General features: G+C 47.0%; 1 protein-coding gene across 3 annotated transcripts in view; it reads left to right on the forward strand.

Moving 5' to 3' along the window:
- Positions 1-5,277: 5,277 nt before the first annotated feature.
- PRDM16 (PR/SET domain 16) overlaps positions 5,278-14,499 on the forward strand; it is a 435,888-nt gene continuing 426,666 nt past the window's right edge. For 2 of the 3 annotated variants that reach the window (XM_073316649.1, XM_073316650.1), the window contains exon 1: positions 5,278-5,498. In XM_073316649.1, the coding sequence (XP_073172750.1) occupies positions 5,462-5,498 (37 nt within the window). In that variant the 5' untranslated portion in view covers positions 5,278-5,461. The remainder of the gene's footprint in view (positions 5,499-14,499) is intronic. The other variant, XM_073316651.1, reaches the window with a different exon arrangement.

The raw sequence follows: 14,499 nt of genomic DNA on the forward strand, positions 1-14,499 counted from the left end.
CCGCTTTATTCCTTACAAAGCACTTGTGCGCACCAGCTTGCCCAGTGTAAACCCATGTTTTCCAAGCTGCGGAAAACAGCCGGAAAGCCGCCTGCCAGGTGCTGCTGTGGACATGTGCTCTCACGAGCAGGGCTGCCCTGCCAGCTTCGTGGCGGATGGCGAAGATGACCAAACCGGGCTCACTGTTGTTTTGAACGAGGATCCTGGCACGCAAAGTTCCGCCTGGAGCGGACTTTCAAAGCCAACTTCACCAAGTCCAGAAGGCGCAGGACTTGGCAATGAAAATGCCAGCCAGGAGACCCCTACATGAGAACCACTCCGGTGTACCCACCTCCGAGCCCCGTTAAAACACGACCCCCGCGCCGGGGAAATGTGTGGAAATGTGCCCTGGCTGGGTGAGAAACCAGAGATGAAGGTGGAGATAGGGACAGAGACTCTTTTAAAATGGCGATCTCGCCAGGACTGGTTTGTGCGTGGTGCCCGGCTGACAGACCCACCCTCTCCAGCCCCAGATTGTGTGCCTGGGCTAATTTAAATTCCCCTGTAATTCACCCAGTGCAGGAAGGGGTCTGCACGCTTCTCTCCTGTTCAGTGATTTTTGTTTTAAAATATAAAGGCCCTGAGCATTTTCATGGGACAGGAAAACGATTACGATCCTGCCTCAAAGTGACCTCCTCCGCGGGGTAGATAGCCTGAAACCAGCTGCAGGAATGCACCAAGCTGGCGAGCTACTGTGAAATTCCCCAGAGGTAGGCAGGGATTCCCTGTGCCCTGCTCAACCACTCACCCGTATTGTCTGCATCCTCTGAAAGCCTTGTAACAGGGCTACAGGGCTAGCTGGAGGAGCGGTGCGTCGGTCGTGCTGTGGGGATAAAACACACGGTTATGGGGCTTCACAAGTGACTCCCTCCCCCAGCCAAAGCAAGTAGACTAGCAATGAATAGGGAACACCCCCCCCCCCCACACACACACATCCATGCAAGCGATACGTATTCAAACAGGTGCAAAATTGGATCATATGGATTTCTTTGTAAAATCAAATACCCGGCTAGCAGGTCATGCGTCTGCTCTGGCCAGGGACGTCGGGCTTTTGACAACAAGCCCACAGAATCGGTATTTGAGGATGGCTAGAGTTTGCTTCTTGATTCGGGACTGAAGAGTTGGGTGTTTGGGGTTTGCTGAGCACCAGCATTTAGTCTTCAGTCCCATTTCTTCCCCCTGGGAGGTCGAGTCTGAAATGCAGCAAAACCCCCAGTGCGCTGTTCGGGCGTATAAATCCGGGACGTGGGGCTGGGGGAAAGGCATGTCATAGCCTACAAAACCAAGCAGTTGTCTTCTCTGCGCATCGAATCGAACGATAATAATTAGAACCTAGCAGGAGCGCAGTGTAAACGGAAATCACGCCTCGATTTGATTGGATTTTTATAGAACAAGACAATGAGAATACGTTTTTGATCTTAAAACAAATTTGTAAAAGGGGACCCTGGGAAAACAGCGGGGATTCTTGTTCAATTATAGATGCTCTCCTCTGTCCCAATCAGGAAAGCACACTTCATATTTTCAAAAAGAAAAGGAGGACTTGTGGCACCTTAGAGACTAACCAATTTATTTGAGCATGAGCTTTCCTGAGCTACAGCTCACTTCATCGGAAAGGTGCCACAAGTCCTCCTTTTCTTTTGGGGAATACAGACTAACACGGCTGCTCCTCTGAAACCTGAGCATATTTTCAATAATTTCAAAGTGTGTGTATGTGTGTGTGTATATATATATATATATATATATATATATATATATATATATATATATATATATATGTATGTTCTTGGCTTTTTAGTTCCCTTCACACCCTTTGAGCCCCCCCCCCCCCCGTATAATCTGGGGTAAATCCGACGTCATTTTGTACCTGTTTTCGCGGGGGGGGGGGCGGGAGAGGGAGGAAAAACCGCCCCCCCCCATATGGGATATTTCCTTCTTTGTAAATTATTGTAAATCAGATGGGAAGGGGAGGAGGAAGGGATGGGGACCGAAGAAAAATCCGTTCCATCTTTGTTGCAACATTTAAACAGTGCACGTATTTACTACATCAGCGTTGTTAATACCAGACGGGGAAATCATTTCAAAGTAAAACTGAGGGCTGCTCCCAATCTCTTTGCCTCGCCTTAGTTGGGAGCCCAGCCGCTCGTTTGCTTTGTTTTGCTTTTCATTTCCTCTGTTTAATTTGTAATGAATAAATAAAATCGATCATTTAAAAAACAAAAAACCAGAGCAGAGAGCCCCTCTTGTCACCGACACTGTCTAGGAATCTGTAACGAGACAGTCCTGCTCACACAACTGGTTCCTGGGATACTCCTGCCGCTGCATTATTTCTGGAAGGAAATACACACATGCATGTAATCGGGATGCAGGGTATTCGGCAATCGAAAGACAGGTTTATGGTTAAGAAGAGTTGCATAAGAGAGATGTCTCTGCACGGCCAGGGAACCGTACTTTCAATTATACCTTTGTGTAATCCGCATTAATCGCAGTTTTTACACGTTCGCCTGCTGTACAGGGGAATAGGGACAGCTGTGCCGGGAACCTGGGGGGAAGTTGTATAAAAATCCCCGAGATTCCGCTGCGCTCTCTTCACAGGGAAAGGTGATTTCTGACCTTCTGGTACAGTTTAAGCTCTTCATACGCACCTGAGTGCACCTTCACTCAGCCAGACAGCTGGATTCTAGCACTAAAATTAAACAGATCATGTATCTGCAGTTCATTGCTTCCTAGATATAACGCGGTGGAGTTCTCATATATGTATGTGTCTTGTGCAAAGAAATACTATTCTTGCTAATAGTCAATGCAAGATACACCTTTGTATATTCGGACTCCAGCAAAGAATTATTTGCATGCAGAATTTTTTTTTTTAAAAAAAGCAAACCCGTGTGCAATTAGCAAGAGCATGCTTTTAGAGACTTAACTTAAAATCAATCTGCTGTTTATACTCGAACCCTGACTCATTTAATATAGTCTTCCCGCCCAGTTGTCATTTGTTAAATCGATTTATTTTTAAATGCCATTTGGAAAAAAAAATCAAGGTTTTGTTTTCACGTCTGTTCTGCAAACACAGTGAATGGACAATAACGTCGAAAAGAAAATAACTAAGAACATTTAGTTTAACCCAAACCTGAGTCTTCCATTACCGGCTCATTTGAGGGGTGTGGAAGATACCTACGGTCTTTGTAGGAAATATTTCAACTGATTTGAAACGTCAGCTCTGCTGTTTCAACATTTAAACTAAAAACGATTTGGGCTCCAAACCTGCGGGTCCGCCCAATGAAGTGAAAAGACTCTCTACATATTAATACGTTTTCAGGAAAGAAATCTGCAAGCCGCATTTCAGCACTGTTCGCCACACGTGGTTGGAAGTTTCACTATCTATATATTTAAAAATTGGGCTCCTTCCCCTCCCTCCCTGTTACTAAATAAGTAGCATCTAAAAGGGCCCTGCTTCCACCTGCAATTAAAGAGCGCAGTGAGGAAGGGAAACCCAGTAATTAGCAAGAATAATTCCACCTCCCCCTTCCACCTGCAGTGCAAAAGTTCAGCTGGCAGAATGGATCCCAGGGGCGAGCCTAGCCACCCAGCGAGCTTTCCCCCTGGGTTTGAAATGCCCTGGAGTGAGAGGCCTCTGCTCGCCGAGTCCCCAGCGCGTTGCTGCACCTTCCCTGCAAATCGGCGCACTTTCCCCAGCCCGCTTCTCTTACTGACTGTTTATGAAGTCGCTCTCCCTCCATATTAATCTCATTAAATCCTACCTTTCAACCTTCTCCCGTGACCATCTGACCTGGCCCCTTGAATTAAAACAGTGCTTTCTCCGCAGTCAAAGGCAGCAAGCACATCGATCACCCAGCTCTTTACACCTCGCTCCTTCCTTCAAAGAGGGTCTGTCTGATCGGTCTGTGTCTCCGCTCCCGGGGATCCGGGACAACCCCAATGCCTAGGCAGTGACCGCTTAGGAGGAGCAGTGTTTTTAATATTCCCAGGGAGGCGATCGCTATTATTATCGGGCGTCCAGAAAGTGGCTCTGCCTTGGTACCTAAAATGCAAAAGCATGGAGCCTCATCTTTGCTCTCTCCAAACCAGGGTCTGTCCTACTCCTCAGAGCCCCTTCAGTGGGTAGGGGATGGGTAAGGCAGAGCATCTCGCCCGTCCGGGAAGGGGCAGCCTCAGAACTGGATGGCCCGGTCCAGACTGGAGGTCGAGCTAGTTTTTGGTGTGGGGGGTGGGAGAATCGCATAAGAAATGGTATGGGATCCTTCTGAAATCCAAACTCAGGTACCTGCCAGAGCTTTGAATCAAAGGCACAAATGTAGACTGGACCAGAGGTTTCTCTGTCACACAGCACTCAGCATCCTAATTCGCAGTCTCTTTTAAAAACACCGGTGAGCTATTTTTTTTTAAACTTTTTACATATTATTTGGTCTTAATTGTTGGGGGGGGGGGTGCAGAAACACACACGCCACGCCAAATAGTGCAAATTAAGTGTGACTGCATCTTGTGCTAAATGCAGCCGCTCTTGGCTAATAACCCAAACAGAATTCCCACTCCCCGACTAGCAAGATCAAGGCTACATGTATATTTACTATTATTGGCCATATGCAAATGTGCACCGCCTAATAAAGAAAGGACTCCGAGAGCAAAAGTGCCACACGCACCCGAAACCCGAAAAAGTGTAAAAACGGTGTTGTTTTAATTTTTAATTAAAATGTTCACACATCAAAATTTCACCAGACATTCTCCTTAGGACATTCAAAAAAGGGAATATCCTTGTGAAAACCATTACATGATAGCATGGGGCAAATCCCAAATAACGTTTTTAAACAGCCACGCAAACCTCCGAACCAAAGCAAAAAACAAAAACAAAAACAAAACAAAACAAACGAACAAACAAAAAAACCCAAAAAACCTGACTGTCAAAGGAAAAGTTACAGTAAATTTTAAAAAAAGTTCATTCACTCCCCCCCAAGCCTGTTTAAAATACTCGCAATTACCAAATGACACCCTCTAACCATCTCCGTGCTACCACATTGCTATTAAATAATAGTAATAATTAATAATAAATAATCACCTCTTTATAGGATGGTACCTTGATCCTTAAATATTGTCCAGTGTGTAAGGTCAGTGTGCAAAGGGTTAGGCTTAGAGTGGGTTGATTTTTCTTAAAGGGGCAGATCAGGGAAAGGCTGTGATGGTGCTGGGGGGGGGGGGAGATAAGTGATCTGAAGAAGAGGATAGGACCAAAAAAAACCCCCTGATGGTGATGAATACATTGGAAAGTTTTTTTGGCCCTGGCGAGGGTGTCAGATTGAATGCTCTGTGCGCATGTGCGAAGGTGTCCAAACTGACAATGCTCGGGAGATGAAGATAGTGTGTAGCTGCTTCTGGGCTCAAGGAGGAGGAGAAGAATCCACAAGCCGACAAGATGAGATCCAAGGCGAGGGCGAGAAAACTGCCCAAAAGTAGGTCCTTTCTTTCCCTTCTTCCGCTTCCAGGGTCCCCTCCCGGGTCTCGCAGGATCTGTGCCGCCGGAGGGCTGGGCGGTGGGCGCTGCTGCGGGGCAGGAACCCCCTTTCCCTGCCCTTTCCCCGTCCTGGAGCGCAGGAGATGCGGGAGCCCCGCTGTCCACCCCTTGGCTGTGCGCGAGCGGCTCCGCACGGAGACGCGCTGGGTTCGCCGAGCGGCGGCTGGCCCTTGCCTGCGGGCTGGGGGTCTCCCCGGCACCCCATGAGCGCTTCGGTGGGGTTCACCCCGGAGGAGCGGGAGGAGCGCAGAGATGGCAGCGGAAGGGGGGGGGGAGAGAAGCGAAAGTTAGCTGCAAAGTTGACGAAAGGGGATAGAAACTTTCCTTCTTTCTTTTTTTTTTTTTTTTATTGAGTCGTTCCAAGTCTTGTGAAATAATATTCCTGGCTTTTGAAATAGTGGGCGCTAGAGATCTGCGTTTGGCACTCGCCGCCAGCATCCAGAGAGAGAGGGAGAGGGAGAGAGGGAAAAACCCCACTCGTCTAAGGGACAATTATTTAGGAGAGAGAGAGAGAGAGAAGGGCAGAGAATTTGTATCAAAATGGATCCTTTCTCACTGAGGGGTTGGAGTCGCAGATTCCTACGGGGAAGACGCTGAAACTGAAAGATTTAGACTCTCTCAGCTGGGGGCGGGGAGGGGGTGTTAAACAGGTCCGGGGGGGCACGACAAGGGGGTGTCTTTCTCTAGGTTGTGATTTTGGAATTGCAGCTCCTAAGTTTTGCGGCAGATTTTCCCCCATCGCCTGGACTCTTTCTTCCTTCCTTCCTTTCTTTCTTTTTTGAAAAGCTGAATTTTCACACGAGGAGTTGGGTTGCTGTAGCAAAAGGGTGGTTTTATTCCTACCCCCACCGCTTGCACCTCCTTTGTAGAGCCCAGCTTGAAATACCTGCTGTTTCCTAGCTGGGTCGATGTGAAGGTTTTGGTGCAGTAGGGAATTTAGGTGCCTAGTGAATCTGTCAAAAGGTGGGCTTTTCTATTTTTTATTTTTAGTTTCTGTTTCATTTTGGCTTTGTGCAAAATATCTGGAGACTGTAAGTTCCAACTCATTCTCGGTACTACTTACATTTGTATTTGATAAGGAAGAAATTTGTATTTGAATACTTTTACAATAGTGGCGTCTAGTTTGTTTAAATGGGGGGGCACTTTCACACGGAGTCTTTCAGGACTTAGTAATACTTGGACGTTACAAGAATATGTGGGATCACAGAGAGCAGCCCCTTTGCTTGTAAATACATTTTTAACATAGGTCATGGCAGTGAGGAGGTAAGAGCGCTGTTCCAGGTAAGAAGAGTGAAGTTTGTATCTAAATGCTGGGGAAGAGGAATTAGATTCTTAAATGACCATGAGATAGGAAGGGGAAGAAAACTAACTCGTATTTTATTTTATTTTGAAGTTTAAACTTTTAATTTTCCAAAGGGGCATGTAGGTGAAAGACACACAAATCCCTTGCTATTTCAAAGGTTTCTTTTGTAATTCTGGTGTATTATTATGTAGCCTCTTTACTTTTTTTCAGGGCCAGGGGATATTTTTGCATGGTTTACCGGGTCCAAGTCCTACCTCCACCCAGACAGTGGCTTTTCCCCTTCTTTCGGTTGGAATTGCTCTTCCAAATTTTGAACAGTACTGTCCGAAATAAGAGTACGACTCTACATACGGGCTTAATAATAAAGCAAATCGCATTTGTCCCGTAGTTTGCTTCCCTTTGAATCATCGCAAAGTGGAGCGAGAGTCCGTTTACCGCAGTCTCTGACAGACGACACTTCTCAACGCTTTTATTTTTAAAAGGACACACGCAGCGCCCAGGCAAGGCCCAATACCTTACCTCTCAGGTTGTGTGTTTTCAGTGTGCTCCATTAGGACACCCCACCGGCCCACATAGCTGTGTGCATGCGTGTAATACACGCACACACCTTTCTCACAGTTATAAATGTGGCAAAAGGCGTGCGTGGCTTCCAGTGTACATGGGCAACTTTAGGTGTGTTATTAGGGGAGTTGGCTTGCAATTAATACTGTGCTTTCCCACCTCTGGATCACAGGCCCCCATTTAAAAAATACCCCGTAAAATACCGAAGTTTGTTTATTTCCTTTTACTTAAGGAGCTGAACATTTTGGAAGCGGCTCTCTCTCTCTTTTTCTCCTCGCTGAAGAAGCGAGGCTGAGGAGAACCGGAGTCGTCGTTGTCGTTTTGTAGTTTAGCAGCTGTGCTGGGAGCGTGTGTGATGCAGATGCGTGCATCTCACATCCGATTACGCACACACCCAATTGTACCGAACGCCCCCAGCTTGCCTTTGACTAGAGTCGCGTGTCCGTGGCACCTACCCTGCCGCTCCCAGCCGGGGGCCGCTCAGGGTGGGAGTCCGGGAAGGGAGCTTCGGCCCCTGAAGCGGGAGCGGGTTTCCGCGCCGGGGAGAGGAGCTGGGACTTCTCTGCCTGGAACGAGCCGCGGCGCTTCTGCACTCGGCGCTGCAGCTCAAACACGGCTCGTTTGCACGAGCTCTGATTAACATCAGGTGTTTCATACACTACAGGGCCCAGCGGTTTGTGGGGTTTCAGCCGAGGATTTTTAGGGATCACAGTTCAAAACAGTAGCCCCAAGCTACGGTTTCCATCTCCCAGGAGTATTTATTTGCAAAACAGATTCTACGCCTACCTACACGACACTCTGCGTCTCTCCGTGTACCTAGTACAGTCGGCTGTTGCTGTTCCCACACGTCACACACCGCTCCAGCACACCCCTTCCCCAACACACCTCTGGATCCGCACTCGTTCAGCCTCGATCCCATTGATGTGTGTTTGTAGTTACGAATACGCCCATATATCCCGTGGTAAAGCGAGACACACACCTTCCCCGCACTTGGTATGCAGGCTAATGGTGTACAGTATATTAAAACCACAATCTGTTGTAGAATTTCATTTCATTGGACAATATTTTAAGCAGATGTGAAGCTCTCCTGGGAGTTTGACTGTATTACCTGATTTCGAAAGAGGCTGGGGGTGTGGGGGGGAGGCTAGCGTGAAATTCTTTGTAATTTTACCCTGGCTCACAAGGCGAAAGGCAAGTCTAAAAAGCTAAAGCAGTTCCTAGCTAGAGATGCAAATTGTTTTGGATCGCTTCAGACTATAATGTATCTATTGGGACAGGAGCCTCTCGGCTTTAATGGCTGTAAATCAAAAGATTAGGCTTTATAATAAGGTGAGTAAGGGCCAAACTACGGAATCCCACAGCCAGAGAAATGAACCCTACTGCCTTACGGTCTAACATTAATCTATGCGTATTATAATATACAAAATATGTCTCTCTCTGTGTGTGTATTACGTGTGTGCACAGACACAAGTGCACATGCTAAGCGCCTTCACAATCAGCCCTGTGCAATGCTTTCTGTATTTTACAAAGTATTTTTACCATTAATGTTGCTTGAATAGGGTTTTTAATTAAGATATCTTCTGTTCTAAACCCCTCTGGGACTCGGCGATCTGTTAACCCTGAAGGAAATTTCAGCTAGATCATCAGGTATAAAAAACCAATGTCGAATGTGCCTCTTAGTTGTTTTTTCAATATATGTGTGTGTGTGTATAATACAGTGTGTGTGTGTATCTGTCTAGTGTATATGTATACATGTATGAGTGTGTATAATATTTTAATGGACCTAGTAGTTTAAAAAGAAAAGAAACAGTAAATAATACGAGAGACCCTTTTCCCTATGACTGAGAATATCTCTTCCATAAATGAGAATGTGGTGGGACTGGACGTCAGCTATTCAGATGTTAACACACTGAAATCCGATTGTAACGCACCCGATTTCGACTCGCTCAATTTCGAGATCATTAGATTACTTTTGGAGGGTTCCCACTGATTTGATTTTTTTTTAAAGGCCCTATTCTAAATAAACATCCATGTTGGAGAAGGATGGCTAACCCTTTTGCGTTCACATTTGCTTTTCATTATTAGGAACATGACAAAGTTAAAGTCTGAGGTCTGAGTTTTAGGCGAGGATGTAACAGCCGTCAGAGCTGAGCTGTGCTGAAGTATTTCTTAAAGAGAACTGATTGCAAGTCCAAACTCCCCCTTGCTAGTTCCATTCAGAGGTTTCATCGTGTTTCTTATTACGTATTATAGGGCTTCAAACGTTGCTTTTTAAGAGGACAGATTTGGCTTTTCCTTTTATTATTTTTTTAATCGACTCTATAAAAATGCTTCCGTGATGCTACTACCCCGGGGCAGAGAGGAGGAAATGAACTAAAATGCTGAAAACCAAGCTACTCATCCGATCCTCTTCACTGTTTTTTAACTAAAGCTTCTAATATCGCAGCGACACCCCCACCCCCCCAACCAAAGCGCTGTTGGTTTATCTTCATGTCTTAAAAGTGACCTGAAGCTTGCAACCTCCCTGGCCCGGTCTGGGCGCAGATCAGACTCCCGGGCCTAGCAAAGCAGAAACAGCCAGGGAGATCCGCTGCTCTGTTGCTGTTCCTCCTCTTTGGGTCCCAGCCCGGCTTGCCTGTGCTCTCTGACAGAGGGGTTTTGTGGAGGCAGTTTTAGGAAAATTGTTTGCGGTGCATGGCTTTGGTTAAGAAGTCTGGGTCTCCCTCCCTCCCGTTTGGTTTGGGGCTGGCTCTTTGTGCGTGCCCCTTTCCCTTACTCTAATCTCACTCTTCGATCTCGGAGCACTTTCGGTGCTCACTTCCCAACCAGCTGCCCTAGCAATGGGGTCAGGGAGCAGGCAGCCAGGGGGACAGGGTGGGGCAGACGGGGGTGGACTTGAGTCGGCAGAAGCGCCTAGGTGCGAGGGATGTGCATGGCGGCGCGCGCGCGTGTGTAAATGCACGCGTGGGCACATGATACCCACGCGTGCTCTGCTTCCCTGTAGGGCTAGATTCCCCCCCACAGCTCTTCTGGTGGGGCACAGGGGACGCGAGAGGCCGGCACTGCGCTCGCTCGCTCTCTTACGGGTTTTATTTCGCACGCAAACAATGCCCGATGTCGCTGGAGCCATGACGGCGGATCTGACAAGCAGGCATGCTCCGGCGGGATGGTGGCTGGCCGAACAGGGCATGCCCAGGAAGGCTGTTTTTATATATATGCGTCTCCCACTCCTCCACGCTCTCTTATATTGAGCTACAGCGACGGCTAGTTCCATCGGTGGCCACATCACTTCTCCCCCGTCAGCCTCCCAAGCCCCCTGCCGTGCCCGGGTCCCAGGCTGGGGGCTTCGCACCGAAAAATGCTTCTTTATTTCCTCTTCCTGCGAAGCCTCTCTCCTCCTCCTCCTCCCCCGCCGCCCAAGGCTTCAGATAAAGGATGTGGCCCAAACCAGGAGCGTGCCTCTGCCGAGTGGACGCGGGGCGGCGTGTCCGTGGGCTGCTGGGGAGAGACTCGGGGATTTAAATCCCATTCACTGGGGGGGCGCAGAAAGCATGTGGCAAAGGATGTCAAACGGGCTGGATGGCTCACGCCGGTCGCAGATGTAAACAGTTCCGGACGAGATGCCAACGCTATAAATTACACAATTTGTTGTCACCTCGATGAGGGGCTTGCACGTAATGCGGGCGGGGAGTTAGCCCAGCAGCAGCTGCTGGGAAGCCGGGTTTCCCCAGCCCGGGTCCCCTGGAGACTGGGGCTCGGGGCGATCCACAAGTGGGGCTGGGACCGAGGGGAACGAATTCCTTAATGCGAGCGCCGCGCACACGGGGCCGCTGGCCGCTCGCCCGATCATGTCTGGTGTGTTGTGGAGGGGGGAATGTAAACCTGAAAGGAAGGAATGGGGAAGCAAACCGGAGCGAGCCCGGAGTCTCCCCCTAGCCAGAAAGCGTCTCTCTTGTTTTTCTTACTTAGCTCTCTCTGGTCCTGGTCATTGCATAAAGGGCTTTTTGTGTCGCCACTTTGCTGAGGCTCTTTGACATGTAAATACAAACAGGTGTAGCCACTCCGGAGGAAGAAAACTCGGGCTAGGCAAAACACCTTTCTCCCTGCTGCCGGAAGCGTGCAGCGTGACCTGTCTCCCTCCCCTCCCAAGCTCAGAGGTATGGAAACCAGCTGCCTCCTCGCTGCTCCTGGGCCACACAGCGTTGAGAGCCCGCCTGTGTTTGCAGGGCACGGCACGGCACAGCCAGTCCCGGGCTGGCTCTGTCCGACTTCTGCAAACGCCTCTTCCGTTGCCCTGCTCCAGGAAGGCTCCCTCCCAAGTCCCCTGGGCAGATCCAGAGCTGGAGAGGGGCGAAAAGCGAGCCCAGTTCTGTGCTCTCAATGACCGCTCAGAGCAGCCTGGGTAATTCATAGAGCCACCCAGCTCTCTCCCTCTGCCTTGGTCCAACTGGGAAGGAACCTGATGCTGTGTTTGTGCAGGATGCTAAATGACTGGGGGGTGTAAAATGTGCCACTGGGCTGGAGGCTCTTTGTGCTGTGGAACTAAACCCACTCGTGTTTGGTTTTTTTGTTTTTTTGCTCCCCAGCAATCAGGGAAACCTCTCAAATAGCTTCTCTTTACTGGTCCTCCGCTGGCTGCTGCTCCCCAGTTGTATTCAATTAGGCAATTAGGAGCCCTTGGGGCGTTCGGCTCTGGTAATTAAGGTGATGGATAATTAGCGTTTCAACAAAAATTATCCAGGATTAAAAATCTTTGACGAATTTAGGAGGTTGGGGTTTTAAAAATCCCAAATAGCGTTAAATAAATTTGATCAGGATTTTTGTTTTAATCCCGTTTGCTAGATAAGTGTGGAAGCTGTAAAGGGAACAAATACACCCAACTGGCCTTCTCTCTGCGGGCCCAGAAAGAAACTTTGCCAAGTAACTAAAGCCTTGATTATTTGACCTGGGAGGTTTTTTTTTATGTTGCTGAACTTGTCCATAGACTAACAATATTTAAGGTGACAAAGTTTTTTTTTTCTGGAGCTGAAAAAGACATTGCAAATAAAGATTTCATGTAGTTGTATAACGGGATACCTGATGCATGAAGCCTAGTATAGCATTATATGTCCTTTGGGGGTCGAACATGTATTATGCACACATGCCTGTAATCTGTATACATTATGGGGTTTGTGTGAATATGTGGGTATAATGTAACCTTACGAAACACACACACAAAGTAACCCATAATGTCCTTATCGCTACATAGCTATGTACATTAACAGTGTCATCTCTGTGTGTGTGTCTATATAGGGGGGTAAAAACAGCACACATGATGTAACATGTTCTGTGCTTATATCTGTATAGGCAATGTTAGTGTGTATCCATCCATGTGTGTATCATGTATGCATGTGTATTAATGTACACATGTGCTATGCACACATCACTACCTATGTGTATCCCACCTGCAAAAACATGACCACTCTGTTTTTAAAATCTACACTTAAAAAAAAGCAGCTTCCCTGTGTTCAGGTTTTGTGTTGACCCTGTAGTGCAAAACTCCAAGCAAACCTACAAAGGGAAAGTGGGACCATTTCATCGGCTATAAAAAGAAACAAGAAATAATACAATTGCAACTAGAGGTTTCTGTGGAGAAACGCCCAATGGAACAGCCTCTCTTAGGACACAGGGATGCACAAAAAGTCACTTGTTTCTTCCTCTTATGCGTCTTCCTCCCCCCGAGCAGGGATGATGCTGATAAAAAATATCCTGAAAAAAGACTTGAAAACAAATAAGTTTTCAAAGCATTAAACTGGAGGTATGCAAACCAGGCATACCTGACATACGTAAAATCTCCACTCGTTCCTGGGCGAAACGCAAGGCAGAAGCTAGGCTTTCACAACACAGAAGCAGTGTAATTCATAGCTGTCGCTCACTGTAATAATATCCCAGCTCTTTAGTTGGACGTAACCGCTCTGTGACTGGTGATAAAGGAATGCTCTAGCTTGCCTGCTGCATAGAGGGTACACCTGCCTGCATGGGCTGCACTGTTGGCTGCATAAATAGGCTCAATTGTTAAGTGAAATACCTGAAGCATATGACAAGGGAATCTTCTGTCTGAGAGGGAACTATCCCTCTATGACACAGCTCTATAATGTTTGTAAAGCACTCTGAAATCCTCAGAAGTAAAGACCCTATTGAGCAAAGAGCATTATTATTGTTATTATGCCTATTATTATTATGGCTTACATATTTTATAAAAGCCGTGTAATGCTTAATAGAGTGCTTTAAATCCAAAGGCCCCAGGAAGTTTGCAAACATCAAGGAGTTTAAGCCTCAGCAACCTGCCCATGACATGGGGACTGTAATTATTAATTTCATTTTACAGGAGGGGAAACTGAGGCAGAGAGTGGTGAAATGACTTGTCCCAGGTTTCTCACACGCAGTTGGTGGCTGAGCCAGGAAGGGAATTGAAATCTCTCCAGGCCCAGTTCTGTGCTTTAACCACAAGACTTTCCTTTTGATTATTATTCAGTGTTACTATTCTATTTTTCCAGTCATGGTGAACTTCTGATAAATGAAATTCTTCTGCAGAAAAATGAAGTGACTTCACTATAAGATTTCCCCTATTGTGCGTGGGCAATGACAAATGACAATGTATGTGCTATATCTAGAGGCCAGGGGAAGGCTGTGGGCTGAAAGCCTTCACTTCTGCAAACTGAGGGTATTCCATTCTTCCATCCTTGAAGTATGTATCTTCTTTCATAAAATATTTTTGTGACCAGCAAATCAGAATCCAAATGCATATTTGCAAAGGTCAAAACCTCTAATGAACAAAAGGTTTTCTCCTTTGCATTTCCAAAATACATATTTAAATTATATAACCCATTATTGGTGAGTAACCAGCACATCAGTGTAATTTTTTTCACCTACACTTAAGTAGAATAAAGCCATCTGAAGGGTATGGACTGACAAAATTGTTCCTAGACCCTGGGCAATCAGCAATTTGTATACATGTCTATTCCCGTAAATATGTCAGTGCTTCACAGAATCATTTAATCTTTCATGTGTGCTCCGCTGAAATAATTGTGTGATC

The sequence above is a fragment of the Lepidochelys kempii genome, chromosome 18, assembly GCF_965140265.1.
Source record: "Lepidochelys kempii isolate rLepKem1 chromosome 18, rLepKem1.hap2, whole genome shotgun sequence".
NCBI lineage: Eukaryota > Metazoa > Chordata > Testudines > Cheloniidae > Lepidochelys > Lepidochelys kempii.